Source organism: Mauremys reevesii, linkage group 25 (assembly GCF_016161935.1).
Source record: "Mauremys reevesii isolate NIE-2019 linkage group 25, ASM1616193v1, whole genome shotgun sequence".
In the NCBI taxonomy this organism is placed as follows: domain Eukaryota; kingdom Metazoa; phylum Chordata; order Testudines; family Geoemydidae; genus Mauremys; species Mauremys reevesii.
Genome location: NC_052647.1, coordinates 6,155,116 through 6,179,296, shown reverse-complemented (window position 1 = coordinate 6,179,296; position 24,181 = coordinate 6,155,116). Strand labels below are relative to the sequence as shown.

The following is a 24,181-nucleotide window of genomic DNA, read 5'->3' as shown; positions in this document are numbered from 1 at the left end:
CAGACGTGCTAAGGATCAGAGAGGTGCGGCTCCAGGAGGTGGGGGGGCCTGACCCCGAGAGAGAGTGGACCCCCCGAGAAGGGCTGTTGCACTGAAAGGGGCACCCCCCCACGGACCGCACGGGGCCATGAGTGGGCATGATCTGTGAGTCCGTGACACCCTGTATAAAGCTTATGCAGGGTAAACTCATAAATTGTTCACCCTCTATAGCACTGATAGAGAGCTATGCACAGTTGTCTGCTCCCCCAGGTATTAATACACACTCTGAGTTAATTAATTATTAATTACCTTATTATTAGCAGGTCAGTTTGCCCAATGGTCTGCGATGGGATGTTGGATGGGGTGGGATCTGAGTTACTGCAGATAATTCTTTCCTGGGTGTCTGGCTGGTGAGTCTTGCCCACATGCTCAGGGTTTAACTGATCGCCATATTTGAGATCAGGAAGGAATTTTCCTCCGGGGCAGATTGGCAGAGGCCCTGGAGTTTTTTCACCTTCCTCTGCAGTGTGGGGCACAGGTCACTTGCTGGAGGATTCTCTGCAGCTTGAGGTCTTCAAACCACAATTTGAGGACTTCAATAACTCAGACATAGAATCATAGCATCTCAGGGTTGGAAGGGACCTCAGGAGGTCATCTAGTCCAACCCCCTGCTCAAAGCAGGACATAGGTTAGGGGTTTGTTATAGAAGTGGATGGGTAAGATTCTGTTGCCTGCATTGTGCAGGAGGTCAGACTAGATGATCATAATGTTCCCTTCTGACCTTAAAGTCTATGAGTCTATAATAAGTAAAAAGTGATTTTGTTAAATACAGAAAGTAGGATTTAAGTGGTTGCAAGTAGTAACAGACAGAACAAAGTAAGTCACCAAGCAAAATAAAATAAAATGCGCAAATCTATGTCTAAACAAACCAAATACAGATAAGATCCTCACCGGTTCCAGAATGCTCCCTTTTACAGACTAATCTCCTTTTCCCCTGGGTCCAGCAAATCACTCACAGCCCCTGTAGTTACTGTCCTGTGTTCCAGTTTCCTTCAAGTATCCTGGGGGTGGAGAGGCTCCTTCTTTAGCCAGCTGAAGACCCAATGGAGGGGTCTCTCTTGGGTTTAAATAGACTTTCCCTTGTGGGTGGAGATCCCCCTCCTCGCTCCCTATGCAAATCCAGCTCTGAGATGGAGTTCTGGAGTCACCTGGGCAAGTCACATGTCCATGCATGACTCACAGTCTTTACAGGCAGAAGCCATTGTCCACATGGTGTCTTGTATGTCTCCAGGAAGACTTCTTATGTGGATTGGAGCCTTCCAAGATGCATTGTTCCCCAAGTGCTTCCTGATCAGGTACTTAACCTTGCGAATTCCTTCCTAAAGAAACTGACCAAATGCCTCACAAAGCTTACTTAGAAACCAAGCAAGTATACAGCCAATATGCATAACCTCAAGTAGAAAATGATATATGTGTACAAATAGGATGAACAGATATAGTAAACCATAACCTTTACAGAGATACGTTACATGGCACAGGCAGCACAAAACATATTCCAGTTATGTCATATTCCCATAAAGCCTTATGGGAGGTACCGTCACAGTAGCTCGTGGGGAAGTGCATTGAGGGCTGTTTCTTTTATGAAAAGATTTAACCTTGCACCTTAAACAATGTCTGCACTGTCAATGCTACCCTTGTGCTTTGCATTCTTTGCAGCTGAAACCTTGTCCGTGGGCGCATCCTCCACACCAGGATAGTCGGGAGGACATGTTCAGTGAGTTAATGCCTGGCTCCGAGAGTGACAAGCCCGAGCTCAGTGCATGGAGGATTGCAGTGTCAGGAGAACATGCACAGTGACCGTGAGGCTAGGATAGTATGCAGGGAACAGGAGCATGACACGCAGGACGAGATGGTTCGGATTATGAGGGAGCAAACAGACATGTTGAGGCATCTGGTTGAGGTTGAAGAAAGGCAGCTGGACACTAGAGTCCCGCTGCACCCTATGCTGAACCTGCTGCCCTTGTTGCCAAGTCCCACATCCTTCTCTCCCAGATGTCCTAGGATGGGGGCGGGGGGAGAGGGGAAGCTCCGGTATCCCTTGTACTCAACTCCAGGGGAGGGGACAAGGAACAGAAGGGGCCCATGCCCACAGCTTTGATTGTTATTGTGGTACAAATCGTAAGCAACCTGTCCTTGTTTCTCCCCCACCTCACAGTGTTATCAGCCCCATAGCCCCAGTTTCTCTTTACTTTTCTTTGCTGACTCTCAACAGTGTTTGTAAGACTAATAAAAGTTAATGGATTGAGGAGAACAGGCTCTTTATTCGCTCAGCACACTGTGGTCAGTGGGGGTGTAGTTTACGGGGCGGGGGATATGCAATGAAGGGGGAAGCTTGGTAAGCAACAACACATGTAAGTTTCACATCACTGTGGCTCATGGATGAAACTAGTTTTCAAAGCCTCACGGAGACGCAGTGCACCTCAATGTGCTCTTCTTATTGCCCCGGTGTCTGGCTGCTCAGAGTTGGCTACCAGGCAATCTGCCTCCACCCCTCACCCCACTGGAAACTTTTCTCCCTTTGTTTCACAGATATTGCGGAGCACACAGCAAGCAGCAACAACAATGGGAATACTGCTTTCACTGAGATCTAAATTAGTTAGCAAACTACACCAGTGGGCTTTTAAATGTCCAAAGGCACATTCCACCACCATTCTGCACTTGCTCAGCCTATGGTTAAGCTGATCCTTACAGCTGTGCAGGCTGCCTGTGTACGGCTTCATGAACCACGGGAGCAAGGGGTAGGCTGGGTCTCCAAGGATAACCACTGGCATTTCAATGTCAACAATGGTTATTTTGCAGTCTGGAAAGAAAGTTCCTTCTTGCAGCTTTCTGAAGAGACTGGAGTTCCTAAAGCTGCCGGCGTCATGTACATTTCCTGACCATTCCACACTGATGTTGGTGAAACGGCCCTTGTGATCTACCAGCACCTGCAACACCATTGAGAAGTATCCCTTTCGGTTTATGTTCCTTTGGCAAGGTGGTCTGGTGCCAAGATAGGGATCTGTGTTCCGTCTATCGCCCCACTTGTTTCCCAGGAACCTTATGTAACATGGGGATACTGATAATGGCCTCCTTTGTAAAGGACATTGAGACCTTCTGAGGAAATGAGCTACAGAGGAGGTAGGTAGTCCTAGGGTGCAGGTTCGGCACAGGCTGGTCTGGCCCCTCTGCTCAACAAGGGGTCAGCTGCTGCTCTGGTGGTGAAAGGCTCTTGGTATCTCCTCAACCACAAGCCCTTGTAATGTCCTAGGGACGATCTCCCTTTGGGTTCCTGACCGGGACGTCGGCTATTCCTTCCCCTGAGAATCCACCCTTGAGATTGGAGACTGGCCACTTCCCAGGGCTTTGGGAGATGAGTCAGAGCTGCGGGACACCAGTGTGGTGCTGAGGTGGGCCAGCTACTGCTCTCATTTACCCGGGTGCAGGGCAGAGTAACTCTACTGAATTCTATGGGGTTACGCCTGATTTTTCTGTGGAATATTCCAGCTGCTGGGGGTGGTTCTAACAGGGCTTCCCACGCCCAGGAAAGACACTGCTCAGTATATTCTGGGGTAGGAGTTTGCTCATGGCTAAAGCTACGATTATGTCCCGGAGGTCACGGACATGACGTCTTTCCGCTCCAATTAGCGTTGCCCCCCAATAACCTCCACCCCAGAACTGACCGGGGGCAGGGAGCTTCCTAGCCTGATGGGGGAGGAAGGCCATGGGGCACCCCCCAGATCCCTGTGCTGGGTCCTACCTGGCGAGGCCCCGCTGCCCAGGCCCATTTCCTCCCCGAGGGGCTCAGCCGCAATGCCGATCATCTTGACGCGGTGGAAGGGGGTTGCATGTGGTGCGGCGGCCTGGACGGGGAAGGCCGTCTCCACCACCAAGTGTCCCCGGCTGCCCTGCTGTTGGTGGTCGGGGACCCCCTGCAGTTGCCCAGCCCCGGCAGGAAGAGGGGGACCCCCTGGAGCTCTCAGCTGCCGTGGGAGGTGAGAAGGCCCTGCAGCAGCCCATCCCGCCACCTGCAGCAGCCCATCCACCCTAGACCTCCCACTTGCCGCAGGTGGCGGGGAACTGGAGCTCCCTGCTGCTGCAGGCGGTGGGATCCCCCAGAACTGCTCAGCTGCTATGGGGAGCAGGGAACCTCAGAGCTCCCACTCACCCAAACAATTCATGTAAACAAATAGGATGAACACACTTTGCAGATTACAAGCTTTCTAAAAACACCATCCAAGCGGTATTTAGCGTAAAGCATATTCCAGTTATGTCATATTCATGAGCATATTTCCATAAAGCACATGGAGCACAACGTCACGGGGGGCTCCAGCTGGTTCAGTTTTGTATTGGAACCCCTAGGTATTGACCCCGGCCCTGGTTGCTGCCGACTCCGCCTGGCAGAAGGGTTAGTCCTGGCAAGAAAAGCAGAAAAATGACAGTAGGTTCCAAGGCCACTGAGAGTGTAATGTGCGAACTGGTGGGTTGTCTCTGGGAGGCGACACACAAAGCCCCTGGACACTGACCCATCGGGATAATGGAGCCAAGATAAATTCTTCACGGTGCTGACTGCCCATTGGGGATGATCCGTCTGCACTGACAAGGTTTCAGTCCCAGGGGACAATCTGGTCTATTCAGATCATTACACTGCAAGAGCCAATGCCTGCCTAGTCCACAGTGAGTGACCCCTGGAGCTCCCAGGAGAGCCAAGGGAAGGGAACGCGGAGATGCCAGGACAGGACATTCTGTTCTGGTGCCTAAGACATCTAGGATACCCCTCGATAGTGACCGACTCTCAGGGCCGGTGCAAGGACCAAATGAAATTAATAGGCAGCAGGTTTAAAACAAATAAAAGGAAGATCTTCTTCACGCAGCGCACAGTCAACTTGTGGAACTCCTTACCTGAGGAGGTTGTGAAGGCTAGGACTATAAAAATGTTTAAAAGGGGACTGGATAAATTCATGGTGGCTAAGTCCATAAATGGCTATTAGCCAGAATGGGTAGGAAGGGTGTCCCTAGCCTCTGCTTGTCAGAGGATGGAGATGGATGGCAGGAGAGAGATCACTTGATCGTTGCCTGTTAGGTTCACTCCCTCTGGAGCACCTGGCATTGGCCACTGTCGGTAGACAGATGCTAGATGGACCTTTGGTCTGACCCGGTACGGCCGTTCTTATGTTCTTATGAAGTTTTGCGCCCTAGGCGAAACTTCCACCTTGTGCCCCTGCAACAGCTCCCCGCCTCCCCCTGTCTCTGAGGCGCCGCCCCCCCCCCCGCAGCAGCTCCCCACCCCCTGGCCTGGGGAGCCCTGCGGTACCTCCCCACGCCAGCTCACCTCCCTGGGCTGCCACCAGTTGGCGGCGGCGCTGACCCCGGGGAACCCCTGGGCTGCCGGCGGCAGCTTAGATTCCCTCTCTCTCAGCGGCCGCTGAAATGCTTAAAAAACATTTGAGGCCCTAGGCAACCACCCTAGTCTGCCTAAATGGTAGCCCCGGCCCTGCTGACTCTCACTGACACTTGCAGTGACGTTCCCAGCTGGCTCATAACCAATCCTGCATCATTCGGGGGACAAAGCACCTTTACAGCAGTGATGAGACCCAGCTAGAGATGACTGTGTCACAGGCTGGTATTGGAGCAGAGCAGAGGACCTCTTACCGTCTTGGTGCTGGTGGTGGGGACAGCAGACATGGACAGATCGGATGGCTGAGATTTCGTGCTGAACATTCGGAATCCCTTGATCCATTTCCTGTATTCCTCTCTCACCTGGAGAGTGAGGGACATGGTCACTGCACTAGGTAACTAACACTGAGAAGATCAGACATGGCCACCGCGAGGCCGGTGAAGGTGCTGGGTGGGCGCTGACGGGCCGTGGGCGTTACCTGGCGATTGAGGAGACAGTGCACCAGGAAGATGAAGGCTCCCTGCAGGCTGTTGACGATGGTGAATAAATACGCCATGACCGTGGCTGCTGGGCCGACTTGGAGGAGACCCAGGCTCCATGTGCAGCCCAGAATGAAGAGCTGGGTGATGGCTTTAAAGGTCAGTAACCTGGGTAAAGGCAGATGGAGAGATCCCGTTACAATAATCCTATGGAGAGCAACTGGGTCAGGAGGAGCCGGGCAGGGCAGGGTGGAGCTACTGGCCCCTGCTTTCCTGTGTGGAACAGGGTTACTGTCAATGCGAACACTATGGGAATTCATTCCCATGGATCCTAGATATGCTGTTCCCCTCCTGAAATCCCTCACACCCTCCGGTGCCAAGGACTCTCCAGTCCAAGGCGTCTGATCCTCCAGGATTGTTTTGTTGCCCTCTTACCTGTGGTCTCTGAGGGTGGACACATCTGCATTGAGGGAGGAGAGTCTGTTTCTCAGGATCCACAGGGTCAGGGCAAAGAACGTTATATTTATCTATGGGAAGAGTGGGAAATATTTCCTGTAAAACATCCCATCCAGGGCTGGTGACTCCAGCTGTGGCACAGAACGATCCCAGGGGACCAAGCCGAACACTGCAGAACCGGGGACTGCTCATTTCCAGTGGGAATCATCCCCTCACCTGTAATATCCCCTGGCAGCTCTCGGTCCCTCCCCATTCATGGAGCTGACAGCATAGCCAGGGCTGAGATGGATCAATGGGATCACAGAGGCCAGATGCTGCTCAGAATTAAATATGGCGCCTCCAGTGGAGTCAGGAGTAATCTTGGGTTTACACTGGTGTAACTGAGAGCAGGATCTGGCTCAGAGATTCCAGATCCTGCCTCTAGAATACTTCCTGCCACTTCCAGGCTGTAACAAATCCCCCCACCCCCAACTTCCCCAGGGGTAGGGAGGAATATGGAGGGACATTTGTTTCCTCCCCTACAAAAACCACTGCAGAGTGGAGCCCTCTCCCTTCCTCGTTCCTTGGGTCATTAACTCGACTAGAACAAACTCTTCTGTCTTCACTTGGCAAAACCCCTGCTGACGTCCCTGGGAGCTGGGCCCGAGTAACGGCTGTAGGCCTGGGGACACGGCACAGGGACTCATCCCGGGACTGACCACAGCAGATGAGCCAGATGGGACCTAACTGGGTCTTTCCTTGTGTTTTATGGGCCACGTTCCCCTCCCTGCTTCACTGAAATCAATGGGGTCGCAGAGGTGAGAGGAGAATGGGGCCCTGTGGTTCTGTGAGGTACCCACCAGGATTATGGCACAGACTGGACCCAGGAAGCTCCAACGAAAGCCTCTGTCCAGGCTGAGCCAGCAGCTACAGGGAGGGGGGAAGAAGAAGGTGACTTTAATGGGGTTACTGCCCTTTTTCAGCCCCGGGGCAGAGAGGGGGTGTCACAGGGCAGCTGGGTCTCAAAAGCGAGATGGATCTCAGCCTGCCTGTGACATGGCCGACTCTCTTGCGGGCACCAGGCAAACAGCCCTTCCCATGTACCTCAGCATCTCCTGCTTTCAGCCACCACTTCCTCTTCCACCTCCTCAAATGACCCTTTCTGGTGGGTGGGCGCAGTATTGATGGAGGTCCAGACATGCAGTGGATGGACATTGGCCTAGCTGCACTGAAGGAAGTGGAGCTGCCCTGATTTACACCAGCTGAGGATCTCGCCTGGGGTGTCTAGAACACGCCACACCCTGTTTTAGTGGAGTCGCTCACTTTAGAGAGGGGATCCGCAGGGATTTGCACACAGGAAGAAGGTGCATTTGTTTCCTACCCACCAGCCCCACAAACCCAGCCTGGGAGCTGGGAGTCAAGCTGGGATCTTTCTGGCTTGTTCTTCCACATCATCGGTGGGGTGAGGAGTGTAGATGTCTGACAGAGAGCAACTCAACTGCAGCACTCGGGGCGGCTTAGTGTCCCTGGGGATGGGAAGGGTCCCAGGGGGACATTCAGCTCCCAGGCAGGGCAAGCCGGGAAATCTAGGTTCAAGTCAGACCTGGGGTGATCTGGAAAAGCGCATGGAAGCCCCATCCCAGCTCCCCTTTGGGATGGGCGCAGCACGTACTGTTCGGAAGTTCCGTAGCCGCCAGGATTCACCGCTGCAGAAATAGCCACCACCAGGGCTGGGAATCCGTAGCCGAACGGGTACATGAATCTCTTCTTGAACCGGCTGGCGCTGGTGTAATTCACGACCTTCAGGTTCCTGATGGTGAGGAAGAGGTGCAGCCCCTCCAGGAACATCCAGCTGAAGCAGGCCAGGAAGAGGTAGTGCAGGAGGCCAGCAATGACAGCACACACCACCTGGGGGAGACAGAGAGCCCAGGGGCACTGCAGTGGGGAAGGGAAATGCTGATTATGGGGAGACCTGCCGGGGGGTCACACCGGGATTCCTGCTAGCAGGTATAGCGCTCCGTGACCCAGAGACGGCAGGTTCCTCGGTCTATGGAGGGTCCTGCGGGTGCACATTGCTGATGCAGGAAGGGAGCAGAGATTAGTGGTTAGAGCAGGGGAGCAGGGCTCAGGGGAGCCAGGTTCTGTTCCCAGCCCTGCCACAGAGTCCCTGGGTGACCTTGGGCAAGTCACGTAGGAGAGGAATCGAGGCACAGGGACACTGTGACATAGGGATAGAACTGGCTGAATTCCAGGGGTTGGGGACACTCAGAGCACTGTGCCCAGTGTGAAGGGGCCTAATGGGATGGAAACATCCCCCCACCCCCCGGGAATCCCCCCAGGGTCCTGCACAGCCCAGAATCCAGGGAGCACAAGGGGTTCAAAGCCCCACACCCCAGCCCTGCGAGTGGAGGAACAGAGCAGGGGAGAATCAGGCCGTACCTGACTGCCGGGGCGGGTCACCGTGGTGAGGAAGAGCAGGTGGGCCAGGAAGAGGCAGAGGCAGAGCTGCAGGTGGAGGGAGGTGCTGACGTTGCGGATGGAGCGGCACAGGAGGAAGGTGAGGATGGCCAGGAAGAGGCACAGCAGAGAGAGGGTCAGTCCCACGTAGGTGATGATGGTCCGTGGGTAGCTCTCCTGTAACACAGCAAAGGGAGAATCACCAGTCACCCCAGCCCAGCCCCCTCGGCTCTGACTCAGCCTTTTCCCCAGCAAAGCCTCCAGTCACTCCAAGGAGAGCTTTGCCCACGGCTGAGGGCAGAGCTCAGGGTCCAGCTCTGTGACCCGAGTCTCACGGTGAGATACCGTCACTGCGGTGGGAGCCATTAGGACGGCAAAGCTGGAGAGATGGTCACAGCTGCAGGTGGTGTGAGTGCTGTTCGTGTGCACGGCGGTGCAGCCGTCCGGAGACCAGCTGCCGCTCTCGGCCACCACTTTCCAGTAGACGCAGAGAGCCTCTTCCTCCTCTTTTTTGGCCTGGAAACACAACAGAATCATCCTCATCCTCACGGGACCACAGAACATCGGTTCTGTTATCACATGTCTATAGCAAACCCGAGATCATCTACACCAAAAGCCCAGGCTCTGCTATTGGAGCGAAAGGGAAATAAATCCTTGCTAGCCGTTAGCACTATGAGGAACCTGGCACATGGCTGAGCAGTTCCGACAGCATCCAGCAGAGGGCAGTGCTGTGTGCACACATACACATAGGCACCCTAACCATGTCATTACCGTATCTAAGCGTTTCATGCTGATTCCCTGAACCCCACTATCTACAGAAAGCGGCTTTCCAGTTATTCCGGCTCAGGGGTGAGCTGGGTGGAGCTGTTACCCTAGAGCACTTTGCACAGCCCTGTGTCGTGGTGCGACCCCCGGTAACCTCCTCCAGTAACACAGCCCCAAGGTGTCAGGAATAAGGAGGCCTCCTCTTCTCAGGACCATCGTGAGCCAGAAAGGCAGCATGGTTCAAATGCCCGGCAGGAGATTGTGCCTTCTATAGGCCCCTCTGGAGCCCAGCTATGGAGCAAAGTGAGGGGATCTCCCTCCACGCACCTGTCTGTGGCGCAGGGTGAAGTTTGCGGGGCTGGAGAGGTTAATGGGTCTCCCGTCTCCGACGGCCCCACTCACCACCCTGGAGTTGAGGTGACTCTTCTCCAGCTTCCCAGCCGGTAGGTTTCCATCGCTGAGACGTCTCGCACTGATGATGGAGTCCACGGTGGAGTAGGAAATAAAAGCAGCAGCCCCCAAACCTGCTGGGAGAGGTGATGATCCCTCGTTAGGGAGCTGGGGACACAATGGCAAAGAATGAGCCAGCCAGGTGCCCAGGGGTCACAGAGAGTCTGTGGCAGATCTGGGAATGGAACCCAGGATCGTGGCCACAATTCTGAAGATTTAGCCACTGGACTAACTGGCTGGAAATGTCCAGCTGCAGGACGCAGAGATGAAGATACGGATTTTCTCAGTGGGACCAGGAGAGAAGCTGGCCAGGGATGAGGTTCCCGTGATGCTGGAGGATTCGGGGCCCTGAATATGGCAGCTGAGGGTACATGATACCTTGGGCCTCCACATCTCCATTTGGGGGTCTAGCTAGAATAGGGCGTCTCTGCCCTTTCCATTCCCTGGGCCTACTTCATACCAGAGACCCTCTCATGAGCCGTCTCCCCTCTGTGCCCCCAACTCCTCACTGCTGGGGGCTCAAGCTGTGGGACAGGCAGGAACGAAGGTGTCAGCTCCATGGCCACAGCCTGAAAACCACTGGCTCAGCCAGCAAGGAGCACTCCAGGGCTAGAGACAGAGGCCAGGGCCTGGCCTGCGGATCCATGGGGAGGGAGGGAGAGAGGGGGGAACCCAGACTGGGGTTCGGTGCCCGGGAACCGCTCTGTGCCATGGTTTGGGCTCTGGGTGTCGCCCTCCCCAGGATGGTACCTTGTGTGGCTGCCCCGGTGACTGTAGCACAGTGCACGTCCATCGTCTCATCGTGAGCGCTCAGTGTGAAGACCTCGCTGTGCTGGCTGCAGTCCCCTGTGACGAGCCGCGTCTGGATAGCTGCAGGGGGTGGGGGTGAGGAATGACAGAGCCCCTCGCTGTGAAACCACTTCCTTGGGAATCTGTCCGTTCTGGGCCAGATCCACCCCCCTCCCACTCCACTTGGCTCTTCCACACTGTGGGAGGGGGAAGTTTGGAGCCCCCCAAGTAACACTGATCACCCCCCATATCCCCTCCCCCCATTCCGGTTGTGTCTCCCTGGGGATGCTGCGTCCCCAGCAGGGGGAGTAGTGGAGGTGGGGGGAGGCGCCTGGCTCAGCGTGGCAGCCCCTAGTGGTGAAATGCCAAATATCACATTTAAACCCCTCTCAGGCTTTGCTGTTGCTCCTGTGGGCACTGGCGGGGCTGGGTTATATTTCCTGGTGCAGGAGCCATGCTGTTCTGTGTCTGTACTGAACACAGGCTCACATCACAATGGTATATAGGCTCTAACTTCCAGTGGATTTGGGGCACAGTGTGTAACCCCGTATCTCACGGCAGCCAGCAGGTGGCGCTGAGAGCCACACGTCCCCCCTCACCCAGAGATCCTGTCGTCACGTTCTGTGTTGTCCTCTCCGGAGACCGGAGCGCAGTGGCCAGCGTGGCCCATTCCACGCTCTGCAGCAGGACCGTAACGGCCGACACCACCTCCCACTTGTCTCCACTGTCCCAGAGGGAGGTGCTGTTCAGGAGGACACTGAAACGGAGAGTCACGTTCTGGGGACAGAAAAGGAAAAGCCCTGGGAGCGAGGAGTCCGGGGGTTCAGGTGCCACGTCCCATGTGTTCCCAGGGGGCATCGGGCATCCCAGCCTCTCCCAGTTCAGGGGGCTGCAGTGCTCTCAGAGGGGGAGCCCTTTACAAAGGGGGTCCACTGACACTGGCTCGGGGCCCCACTGGAACCTGAAGCTAACTGGGGCTAGAACCCTTTGTCCTTCCTTCTTCACTCCCGCTCCCCCATCCCCCATCCCTCCATTACAGATGCCAGGGAACAACATTGTCACAAGCCCACAGCTTCCTAGGCTGTCTCTATGCTGCATCTGGCAGCTGCTCAGAAATGCCTGGCAGGGCAGGGATAGAGCCCAGATCCTGCTGACCGATGAGCTGAGGGAGAATCCCCATTAACAGTTAGCACTATAGCACCTCTGATGAACAACCACAGTTCTGAACACTAGACGGCACACGTGGGTGGACAAACACAAACGTGCACTCACACCTCTCGAGGGCATGTGCCTGCAGACACAGACAAACACCACTAGAGGGTTCACCCCCCTCCCCACAGCAGGGGAGGGCACAGATCTTGTCTGAAGAGTATCTACATGTCTCTCTCCCCCTCAACCCAGTCAGACTCCTAACCCAGCACAGCAGCAGGCAGGGCTCTGGGGCACACAGGGGCACTAGCCTGCAGGGCACATTCCAGGGGCAGAGCCTCTCACCTCCAGTGATAACGCCGCACTCCCATCTCCGCACGTGGACATCAAAATCTCTACGGTTGAATTAAAGAAAGAGCAAAAACTACTGCTTCTGCTGCTCCACTTTCCCTGCAGAGAGACCCAGGACAGAGGGTGAGTTCTGCAAGTGCTGAAGGGCGACCGACACAGGTGTTTGCCTTATGCCAGGGCCTGATCCTGACACCCCTCATTGAGTGAATAAAGCTTTTATACCAGACGTGTCCAGGACATGTACAATGGTGCTGTTGCCACAGCGAGAGGTTCATGTGGAGAAAGGGAACAGTTTCTAGTAACAGCTGGAATATATCAAGGCTTGGGACTAAGCCCCTTTTTGTTCACATGGGTGCTCGATGCATTGACAGAAAGCAGCCAGAGAGGAGTTCTCTGGCACCTGCCTTTTACAGATGATGTCGTGCTCGTGGGGTAGAGGAAAGAGGAAGTGAAGGAAGATGCAGGTAGACATGCAGGTGCATATTGGAAAGAAACGGCATGAAAATCAAAGAAAGAAATCAGAGCAATCAGAAGACATGGGTGTAAGACAATGGGAGGACTGGCCCACTACAGACCAGCTGGGGACCTTTAGAGTTTTAGAAAGAAATTTTTGCAAGTTTTAGAAGGATCAATTTGCAAAGTAACACAAGATAGTAGGGATAATAAGTAGTCAACAGCAATTGTCATCAACATCAACCCTCAAGCTTCCTTTGGCAGTGCTCCTGGGGGGTGCATGGGCTGGAGTAGACGTGGTATATCGTGGCTTTTGACACTTTTTTCTTTGGGCTCTCACACTGTCAACATAAAAAAAAAACAACATAAAGGGAAATACAAATGATATATGGAGTAGGTGGGAGGTGGGTTGGTAAACCAGAACCCATTTCCAGTTATCAGTAGTGGTGGTTCACATCAAGCTGGAAAGGTCATATCGAGGTGGGTCCTGCAGGGATCAGTTCTGGGTCAGTTCAGTTCAATATCTTTGTAAAAAATAAAGTGTGTTTTTTTACCTCTTTTCTTTTTAAAGGGTAAACAAGCTCAGTAGACCTGACTGACTGACTGACAGAGGACCACAGAGGAACAACAATATTTCAAATCGTGGAGGGAAGTCTTTGTTTTTTTGTCTTTTTTTTTTGGGTGTTCTCTCTTGGGATTAAGAGAGGCCAGATGTACATCCAGGCTCTCAAGCTTCCGGAAATATTCTCTTCTATTCAATATAGTATTAGAAAAAAAGATATTAGTTTTTTGATTGATTGTGTATTTGCAAATGTGTGTTGCTGGAGAAATATTTTATTTTTGTTTGCTGTTAGGCTGTGCTTAGGCTAGGAGAGGGGGGGGAGTCCCTTTAGTTTTATAAGGTGTATACCCTGTAAGCATTTCCATCCTGATTTTACAGAGATAGTTTTTACTTTTCTTTCTTTAATTAAAGCTTTTCTTTTTGAGAACCTGAGTGTTTTTTTCCCTTGTTTGAGACCTCAGGGGATTAGTCTGACTCACCAGGAATAGGTGGGGGGTGGGAAAGAGGAAGGGGAAGGTGAATCCCTCTTTGTTTTAGATTCAAGGAATTTGATTCAGTGTGGAGCCTCGCAAGGCAACCCAGGGAGGGGAACGTCAGGGAGGGGAAGGAGGGGAAATGGTTAATTTCTCCTTGTGTTAAGATCCAAGGAGTTTGGATCTGTGTTCCCCAGGGAAAGTTTGGGGGGAACAGGGAGTGTACCAAAACACTATATTTTTGGTTGGTGGCAGCATTATCAGATCTAAACGAGGATTTAAGTTTAGAAGGGTCCATGCAGGTCCCCATCTTTTGGACGCTAAAGTTCAAAGTGGGAAATAGACCTATGACAATCTTCATCAATTATTTAGATCATGGCATACAGAGAACACTTATAAATTTGTGGATGATACCAAGCTGGGAGGGGTTGCAAGTGCTTTGGAGTGGTAGGATTAAAGTTCAAAATGATCTGGACAAACTGGAGAAATGGTCTGAAGTAAATAGGATGAAATTCAATAAAGACAAATGCAAAGTACTGCATTTAGGAAGAAACAATCAATTGCCCACATACCAAATGGGAACTGACTGCCTAGGAAGGAGCACTGCGGAAAGGGATCTGGGGGTCATAGTGGATCACAAGCTAAATATGAGTCAACAGTGTAATCCTGTTGCAAAAAAAGCGCATCTCATTCTGGGACGTATTAGCAGGGGTGTTGTAAGCAAGACACGAGAAATAATTCTTCTGCTCTACTAGAAGGATGAGGAGGATCTAGTCCCAGCGATGAAAGGAACAAACACAGAATTGCCCTGATCTTGCATTGGGGTTTACAGGGGTCACCGTAATACCAACAGCAAAGGTTTTTGTCTGGGAATTTCCATGTTAGTGGTACAAAACACAGGGCAAAATCCCCAACAAATGAATGATGGGATCAAACGTACCTGCAGAGAGAAATTCCTGCACGTCTCTTTGATTCCCTTGAACTCAGCGCTGCAGTTAATGCTGGGCACTTGGAGCGATGGGAAGAGAGGAGCAGACGTTAGAGTTTTCATATCAGATTTTCATCTCAACTCACTCCTGCCTGGGGAAAATCCCCTTCTCTTCCCAGCCCTGATGGCTGCTCTCTGTGCATTTGCCCGTCCTGCCCTGCCAATAGTTTAACATGCGGCTGCTACAAAACTCCCTCCCTTCCTCCCCGTCTCACTCTGTCTCTCTCTCCCCTCCATTTACATTCGGCTTTGCCAGTCCCTCCTGCTCCCGTCTCTGAGACTTCTTGACGTGTTTCCATCTGCTCTGCAGAGAGACCTGCTGGGTACAGACGCCTCTGCCCACTGGGGGGAACCCACCTTTCCACATGCCTTAGCTCCGCTGTGCTGCCAACCAGGAGCTGCCCTAGGTAAGCGCCACCTGAGCCCCCTCTCGCACCCAAACTCCCTCCCAGAGCCTGTATCCCGCTCCCCCTCCCGCACCCCAACCCCTGCCTGAGCCCTGAGCCCCATCCCAGAGCCCGCGCCCCATCCCCCGCACTCCAACCCCATTCCCCAGGCTTGACCTGGAGCCTGCACCCCCTCCCACACCCCAACCCCCTGCCCCAGCCTGGGGAGAGTGAGTGAGGGGGGGAGAGAGCGAGCGAGGGAGGGAGAGGGATGCTGTGGGTGAGGTGGGGCCTTGGAGAAGGGGCAGGACAAGGGCAGTGGTGAGCTGGAGCCAGTTCCCACCAGTTCACAAGAACCGGCTGTTAAATTTAGAAGCCGGTGTAGAACTGGCTGTTAAAGGGACGGGTGGGTGGGCAAACAACTCCGGTCCCCGGGCCACATTCGGCCCATGGCACCGTCCTGCCCCCCGCCTGAGCTCCCAGCTGGGGAGGCCAAGGCTTCCCCGTCCCCTCCCCCCCTTGCAGAGCCGCAGTGTGCCGAGCCACCGGCCCCAGCGCTCTGGGCAGCTCAGCTCCTGCCACTTTAAGCAGCAAGGTAAACGTGTGGGGGAGTGTGCGAGCTCCAGCAGGCCGCACGGCATCCTTCACGCTGCCCTAAGCAGCATGGTAAGGGGGCCGGCCAGGGCTGGGAGGAGGGGTTGGATAAGGCAGGGGCCAGGCAGGGAGATGTTGGAGGTGGCGGAGGTTCTGGGGGGCGGTCAGGGGCCGGGGAATGGGGGGGTTGAGTAGGCGTGGGAGTTCCGGGGGTCTGTCGGGGTGGTGGTGGATGGAGTTGGGGCAGTCAGGTGACAGGGAGCCGGACGTGTTGGGTAGGGGCAGAGGTGAAAGTAAGCCGGTATGCCCCGGTACGGCGTACCGCAAGAGCTGGTGCACCGTAGCAGGGTGGCCCGGCTTCCCCAGGGGGCAATTTAAAGGGCCTGGGGCTCCAGCCCCTGCTGGAAGCCCCAGGCCCTTTAAATTGCCATCAGAGCCCCACTGCTGGAGCCCTGGGGTAGGGATGCGGAGCTCTGGGGGCTATTTAAAAAGTCCAGGGCTCCCGCTGCTTCTATCGCCCCAGCCCTTTAAATAGCCCCTGGAGCCCCAGGCTGCTGCTGCTACCCCGGTGGCGGGGTGGGGGAGGAGATACTTCTGGGTTCTCAGGGGGGGCAGTCGGGGGCAGGACGTGGGTTGGGGTCGGATGAGTGTGGGGGGAGACAGGCACATGGGGCTTGTAGTCACCGCACGGTTCCCTACCGGGTCTTCGGCGGCACTTTAGTGGTGTGGGGTGGAGGGGGTCTTCACTCGCTCCGGGTGAAGGACCCGCCACCGAAATGCCACTGAAAGCCCAGAGCGAGTGGACCCGGTAGGGAACCGGTTCTTAGGATTTTGGGAGCTCATCACTGGACAAGGTGTTTGGGTTCGTGTGATTAGACAGTTGGCAACCCTAAGGAAGACACCTGGCCCCAGGCAGCCCTGCTCACCCCTCCCCGGCCTGGCTCCGGCATGGATCAGTCTCAACCCAGCCTGGCCCTGGCCTGGCCCCTGCTCTGATCCCCAAGCCAGACCTGGGCACGCTGGTGACTGTGGTTCAGAGACAACAGGAAACACCCCAGTGGACAGACAGGCTGGGCTGGGGGAGGTGAGAGCCTGGAGGCTCAGCCCTCCCCAGCTAGGGTTGGGACCCCATCCATGGAGGTAAAGGGGGGGCACCATCCCAGACCAATTCCCAGTTCGCTGCCCCCTCGGGCAAGACCTCTGCCTGTGTAACCCCAGGCCCTGCCCGGCCCCCCAGGTGCCCTCTCCATGCCCCACGCAGCAGGACCCACCTTGGCACAGGTTCATATTCCTGGTGGAGGGGACGTAGCCGGCCCGGCACTCACACCGGTAGCTCCCGATGGTGTTGTTACATGCAGCGTTGGGGCCGCAGATATCTGGGGTCTGGTTGCACTCGTCGATGTCTGGGAGGGGAAAGCGGGGGAGGGGGTCAGCCCGGAGCCTGCACCCCCTCCCACACCCCAACCCCCTGTCCCAGCCTGGGGAGAGTGAGTGATGGAGGGAGAGGGATGCTGTGGGTGAGGTGGGGCCTTGGAGAAGGGGCAGGACAAGGGCAGTGGTGAGCTGGAGCCAGTTCCCACCAGTTCACAAGAACCGGCTGTTAAATTTAGAAGCCGGTGTAGAACTGGCTGTTAAAGGGACGGGTGGGTGGGCAAACAACTCCGGTCCCCGGGCCACATTCGGCCCATGGCTGGGGGCTCACTGGGGGCGAATGACCATGGAGGCACCCAGGGCCGGTGGTCACCTAGGGCGGCAGGATTTGGGGGGTGGCATTTTGCCGCCCTCAGCAGAAATTCAGTGGCAAGGGGTCCTTCCGCACCGGGTCTGAGGCAGAAATTCAGCAGCGGGGCCTTCTCTTGTTCCGGGACCTGCTGCTGAAGTGCCCTGAAGACACGGAGCGGAAGGACCCCCCACCGCCGAATGCTCAGAGGAGGAGCCCTGCAGCCTAGGGCAGGAAAACCCCTGGCACCGCTCCTGGAGACTCCCGCCTCTGATTGCAGGGGCCGTGGTCTGTCGGTCAGTCTGTCTGCTCCATCTACGCCCCCCCCATTCTAATCTCCTTTCTTCCCTGCTATGTGCAGGGCCCCAATCCCTGCAGCACAACCCCTCCCCCACCCCACAGATTGGGGGCCCAACCTTTTCCAGACCAGGACCCTGCGATCCCCCCCCTGCACCAGTCCTGACAGAGGGGGATTAAGGGGGGGGCCGATCAGCCAGTAAAGCTGCAAAGGGGAAGTGACTCAGGCTGCGTGCAGGGCACTGGCTAGAAGGAAGCTCGCCTGGGAGGGGACAGGTGGGGCTTCTCTACAGCCCGAGGGCTGGGCCCAGAGGTGGGGGCCTGAGGCGAGGGGGGCTAGGAAGCCCTGAGGGGGGGCTAGGAGCCCCGGAGGAAGGGTTTCACTAGCAGGCATAGGACGGAGGGGTCTGACTTTGAAAGGCTCCCCCAGAATGGGGATCACAGCATGACCTGGCCGGACGGCCGAGACATGGGGCAGCCGCGACTCCGGGAGCTGCAATGGTGGAAGAGAAGAAAGGGGGCGCTGAACTGAAGCTAGTCACCAGAAGGGGGCGCCATGCTCAGCGTTACAGACCCCAGCCCCATGGGTCCCCTCCCTGTTCGGGATACGCCCAGCCCCGCCCCTCCCCTGGAGCACTAGGAGAAGGGTGGGTGGGCTGCGCCCAGGGGAGTGCAGGGGAATTGGGTGCTGTCCCTTTAAACTAGTTTCTTTGCTCTCTGGTGGCGCTCACGGGGGTCTATTGCAGAAGCCCGCAGACCCCGACATGCGGCCAAGCTCTGCACGGCTGGTAAACGGGTTGTTTGTAAGCTGACTGGATCCAGGGGATCCCCCTATTCCTAACATTGTGCAGTGAGCAGCCGCCCGACAACATCCATTCCTGGACCCTGCTGTGACCCCCAGGCCCAGAGCCCCGCGGGACGAATCCACCGAGCCCTCGGACGGATGATGCCAGCTCGACACTCGCTGCCGATCCGGCCTGTGGAAGCCGAAGCCTGGAGAAACCCACTCAGCCTGACCCCCAGTATAGCCCAGCCGGAGTCGTTACCCAGCAGGTCACCAATCTAGCCCCAAACGGAGGAGACTTTACTGCCCTCGCTGGCTGCTGGGGCCTTTCACCGCTGTGGAGAGTCTGATCTGACAGACAGGCCCCGCCCTGCCCGGGCACAGAGAGCCCTGCCGTGATCTAGCCAAACGCTGGAGGGACGTGCACCCGCCAGGCTGCCAAGGCGGGTAGCACCAGCTGCCGGGCAGAGGGGGATACACGGGGGATATTGGGGCTCCATGGTGCAGGGAGTGGGGTTTTCTACCTAGGGACCCGGCTTGTACATGCGGAGACGCACTCATTCCAGCCACTAAGTTCTCCCTGAGCTGGGTGGAGATGGACCTAGCGAAGGGGATTAAAACCAACAGCAAAAGGTTTTTTAGCCATATAAATAGGAAGAAAACCAAGAAGGAAGAAGTGGGACCGCTTAAAACTTTAAACGGAGTGGAGATTAGGGATAATCTTGGCATGGCACAATAGCTAAACGAATATTTTGCCTCGGTCTTTAATGAGGCTAATGAAGGGCTAAGGAATAGTGGTAGAGGGACTGACGGGAATGAAGATATGGGGGTAGACATTACGGTATCTGAGGTAGAAGCCAAACTTGAACAGCTTAACAGAAGTAAATCAGGGGGCCCGGATAATCTTCATCCTAGAATATTAAGGGAATTGGCAAGTGAAATTGCAAGCCCGTTAGCGATGATTTTTAATAAATCCCTAACTCGGGGGTTGTACCGTTTGACTGGAGATTAGCTAATATAGATCCTATATTCAAGAAGGAGAAAAAAAGTGACCCAGGTAACTACAGGCCTGTTAGTTTAACATCTGTAGTTTGCAAAGTCATGGAAAAAATTTTAAAGGAGAGAGTGGTTACGGACCTTGAGGCTGATGGCAACTGGGACAAATTACAGCATGGTTTTACGAAAGGTAGATCGTGCCAAACCAACCTGATCTCCTTCTTTGAGAAAGTAACAGATTTTTTAGACAAGGGAAATGCGGTGGATCTAATATATCTTGATTTCAGTAAGGCATTTGATACGGTACCGCATGAGGAATTACGGGTTAAATTGGAAAAGATGGGGATCGAAATGAAAATCCAGAGGTGGATAAGGAGCTGGTTAAAGGGGAGACTGCAGAGGGTCGTATTGAAGGGTGATCTGTCGGGTTGGAGGGAGGTTACCAGTGGAGTTCCTCAAGGTTCGGGTTTGGGTCCGATTTTATTTAATCTATTTATCGCTGACCTCGGAACCAAAAGTAGGAGTGGGCTGATAAAGTTTGCGGATGACACCAAGTTGGGAGGTATTGCCAATTCAGAAAAGGATTGGGATATCCTCCAGGGAGATTTGGATGACCTTGTAAACTGGAGTATTAGTAACAGGATGAAATTCAATAATGAGAAGTGTAAGGTTATGCATTTAGGGATGACTAACAAGAATTTTAGTTATAAGCTGGGGACGCACCAGTTGGAAGTAACGGGGGAGGAGAAGGACCTAGGAGTCCTGGTTGATCGTAGGATGACTATGAGTAGGCAATGTGATGTGTCCGTTAAAAAAGCTAATGCTGTCTTGGGATGCATTAGGCGAGGTATTTCTAGTAGAGATAAGGAGGTGCTAGTCCCGTTATATAAGGCGTTGGTGAGACCTCATTTGGAGTATTGTGTGCAGTTTTGGTCTCCCATGTTTAAGAAGGATGAATTCAAACTGGAACGGGTACAAAGAAGGGCCACTAGAATGATCCGAGGAATGGAAAGCCTGTCATATGAAAGGAGACTTGAGGAGCTCGGTTTGTTTTCCTTAACCAAAAGAAGGATAAGAGGAGATATGATTGCACTCTTTAAATATATCAGAGGGATAAATACCAGAGAAGGAGAGGAATTATTTCAGCTCAGTGCTAATGTGGACACGAGGACAAACGGATATAAATTGTCAGTCAGGAAATTTAGGCTTGAAATTAGACGAAGGTTTCTAACCATCAGGGGAGTGCAATTCTGGAACAGCCTACCGAGGGAAACAGTGGGGGCGAAGGACCTCCATGACTTTAAGATTAAGCTGGATAGGTTTATGGAGGGGATGGTATGATAGGATAACGGGTTTAGTCAATAGGTCAATAACGTGCCACACTGGTAATTAGTACAAAGGGTCAATGTTGGGATATTGTTAGCCTTTTCCAGAGGGTCTGGCTGGAGAGTCTTGCCCACATGCTCGGGCAATCGCCATATTTGGGGTCAGGAAGGAATTTTCCTCCAGGGTAGATTGGCAGTAGCCCTGGAGGTTTTTCGCCTTCCTCCGAAGCATGGGGCAGGGGTCGCTTGCTGGTGGATTATCTGCTACTTGAAGTCTTTAAATCATGATTTGGAGCATTCAACAGCAGAGTCAAGGGAGAGAATTAGTTCAGGAGTGGGTGGATCGGCTTATGTGGCCTGCATCTTGCAGGAGGTCAGACTAGATGATCATAATGGTCCCTTCTGATCTTGAATTCTATGATTCTATGATTATCCATAACGCTTCTGCTTCTCACAGAAATCCTTGTGGGTAAAATCCCCTTCGCCTGGACATCGGCAAACAAGTCAGTCAGTGGGGAGAGTCGAGAGCGCTCACGGATCCTTCCCTTGGGCTGAGTTCCAGCAGCTCTTTCTCAGACTCCCCCCTCCTTTCCCGTGACAGCGTTTTGCTATTTCCCGCTACGCCCCTTCCCCTCGGTCGTTATTTGCATAAAGGCAGCACCCAGAGCACTGCACACACACGGCCATAAAGAGCTTCTAGACTAAATAGACGAGAGGTGGGAGAGAAAACTGAGGCAGGGAATTGCCCAAGGACACCCAGCAGTAACAGAGCTGGGACGAGAACCCAAGTCTCGTGAATTCCCGCCGTATATCCTACCCCCTATACTTGTCTCTTTCAGTGTGTTTCCTTCATAGAAGGCCATGAATGTGTCTCCCCTGCCTCACCATGCAGCTTTTACCCTCTGCTCCCCCTCACTGAGAGGAGCTTTGGGTCCCCTGGCTCATGGCCAGGAGTGCATCAGGGCTGGAAAAAAATCCCTTGTTCCTTTGGCAGGAAACTCAAACTTTTGCTCCATTGTTAAACCTCCTGGAAGGCAACAGGCCTACGCCATGCCTGTGAGGGGGCTTGTATGTGCCAACCTCTAGTGAAGGCCACTGAGCCAGAGAACAAGGAGAGAGCAAGTTTGTCCTGCTCTGGTGGCTGGTTCCCATAAGTAGATAACAGCCTGCTACAATGACTAGCTAATGGAGTTACTCCCTTAGCTCTAGCAGCTGAGCTGTGTCCTTTCAGCAGACAGGTCCTGGGTTTGATTCCTGCTAATGACCCAAAGTGGTTCCTTTGTAATGTCAGCTCCTTAGCAGCTGCTGAGGTTAATGGGGTTCCAGAAGCTACTGGGCTTTTTGAGCCCAAGCTGTGTTAAAGGTTGATCCAACACAGAGTCCTTGGCTCTGTCTCAGTCCAGTTTGCTTTGCAGAGACCTGACCTGCCCCCACCTCAAAACTCTGCTATGAAAGAGCATCTTGGGCTCTGATTGCAGCTGCAGGTTTGGGGGGATCTTGCAGCTTCTAATGACATCCCCTATGCTCGTGCCTCGGTGGAATTAAGCAGCATGGCAAAAGACATGGTGACCTTCTGTCCTCAGGATCAGTTTCCAATTTGTAAGAGACAGAACAGACACTGTGCCTGAGTGTGGCACAGAGAAAGAGCGAGACCTCAGGGCAACCTGGTTAGTTTCCCCATCCGTGAATGCTGGTTAGTGTCAGAGATCCCGGGTAAGCTCAGTGACGGTGCATTAACACCATCGCCATCGCCAACGCCAAGCAATCAATAAAACCCCAAACCATGAGCCAGGCTGCAAAAAAGTCAAGATTGGTTTAAAAATGACAAGATTTTTTTATTTAAATCCATTTGATTTTAGCCAAAAGCAGAATCACGTGACTCCAGGAGGTGGGACTTTAAGGCAACGCCACATGTAAGCAACACTCCAGACAAGCCAGGAGCATCATGCCTTTGCCACGACTGTTTCCAGCTCTCATTGTACCTGGGCAGATCTTAGATGTATCCTTTTGACTCTTCCCAAATCCCCAACTGCATTTAGACATGTAACTCCCTGGCATGTTGATGCAGTTCCCGTGGGGCTCACAGATTGTGGCGTTTTGCTGGCACTTGTCAATGTCTGCAAGGAGAGAGAAAGCGCTGGGTCAGGCTGATCTACGAGCTGGACCTTCGGCACTGGGTGAAGCTGCTGGGGGATAATCCAGGCGTCCGACATGCACCTGTTGTGTATTTGGTTGTCATGGTTTTTGTTGCTATGGCAACTGAGTTAGATTATTATGGGTTAGCTCAACCGGTTTCGACCGGCTGAGTGAGCTCTCTGTGTCTGTAAATAAAATGGAGGTTTTGGTTAGCTGCCTGCTCTCTGGCTTCAAGTGATTGCTTCCTACACCGGCTGCCCCAAGGATTTAACACTGGCGACGAGGATGGGATCCTGGTGCTGCTCCAGTAACAGAAGGAAGTAGAAGTCAAGGTAAAGAACAAACAAACAAAAAAAGCTGCTTGTTTGCACTGACTGTGAAAGTGAAACTAAAAATCATGGCTACTCTGACCAGGCCCCTGGAGCCTTTTGATGAGAATACAGAGCAGTGGCATGTGTATACTGAGCGTTTTGAGCTTTTTGGTATTGCAAATGACATTACAGAAGCGAAGAAGGTGCCAATATTCTTAACTGTTGTAGGGGCTAAAACCTACTCTCTGCTACGCAGCTTACTGCACCCTGTTAAGCCTGAGACTAAATCTTACAGTGACATTGTGGAAATCCTGGGGTCTCATTTCTCCCCAAAACCACTGGTAATTGCTGAAAGATATAGGTTCCACAAAAGAGACCAAAAGGAAGATGAAACAGTTGTACAATTTGTAGCCATTTTAAAAAAGCTAGCAGAACACTGTGAATTTAAAGAGATGTTAAATGATGCCCTGTGTGACAGGTTAGTGTGTGGCCTCTGCAGTGAAGCTATACGGAAGCGCCTACTGACAGAGGCTCAGCTTACATTACAGAAGGCTGTTGATATTGCTGTCTCCATGGAACTGGCTACAAGGGAGGCACAATACATCGGTGCATCCCCTAGGGTGCAAAAGTGTCACAAGAACTGACCCACAAAACGGTGCAGAGTCAAGAATGTTACTGCTGTGGTAAGCTGGGTCACCAGGCATCAGAATGCTGGTGTAAGGACCTGGTGTGTCGACACTGTGGCAAAAAGGGACACATTGAGTATGCCTGTAAACAAAAGAAAAAGAGGCCTGTGGTCTGGCCGACAAAAAGAGGAACCTTGCATACCCTAGAGCAGACCCAGGATGATCAAGGTGACACCTCC

At 53.6% G+C, this 24,181-nt stretch overlaps 2 protein-coding genes across 3 annotated transcripts in view; one reads left to right on the top strand and one right to left on the bottom strand.

The window, feature by feature from the left end:
- The window catches only part of LOC120391382 (adhesion G protein-coupled receptor E5-like), a 1,047,477-nt gene that overhangs the window by 884,870 nt on the left and 138,426 nt on the right, over positions 1–24,181 (top strand). The window lies entirely within an intron of this gene.
- The window catches only part of LOC120390991 (adhesion G protein-coupled receptor E3-like), a 50,091-nt gene continuing 30,132 nt past the window's right edge, over positions 4,223–24,181 (bottom strand). Inside the window, exons 7-20 of the mRNA XM_039514136.1 lie at positions 17,019–17,150; positions 14,720–14,787; positions 12,286–12,390; positions 11,391–11,568; positions 10,753–10,872; positions 9,880–10,079; positions 9,133–9,303; positions 8,770–8,964; positions 8,003–8,238; positions 7,191–7,257; positions 6,331–6,422; positions 5,895–6,063; positions 5,671–5,778; positions 4,223–4,433 (exon numbers count right to left, since the gene is read on the bottom strand). Coding sequence (XP_039370070.1) covers positions 4,428–4,433; positions 5,671–5,778; positions 5,895–6,063; positions 6,331–6,422; positions 7,191–7,257; positions 8,003–8,238; positions 8,770–8,964; positions 9,133–9,303; positions 9,880–10,079; positions 10,753–10,872; positions 11,391–11,568; positions 12,286–12,390; positions 14,720–14,787; positions 17,019–17,150 — 1,847 coding nt within the window. The 3' untranslated portion in view covers positions 4,223–4,427. The remainder of the gene's footprint in view (positions 4,434–5,670; positions 5,779–5,894; positions 6,064–6,330; positions 6,423–7,190; positions 7,258–8,002; positions 8,239–8,769; positions 8,965–9,132; positions 9,304–9,879; positions 10,080–10,752; positions 10,873–11,390; positions 11,569–12,285; positions 12,391–14,719; positions 14,788–17,018; positions 17,151–24,181) is intronic.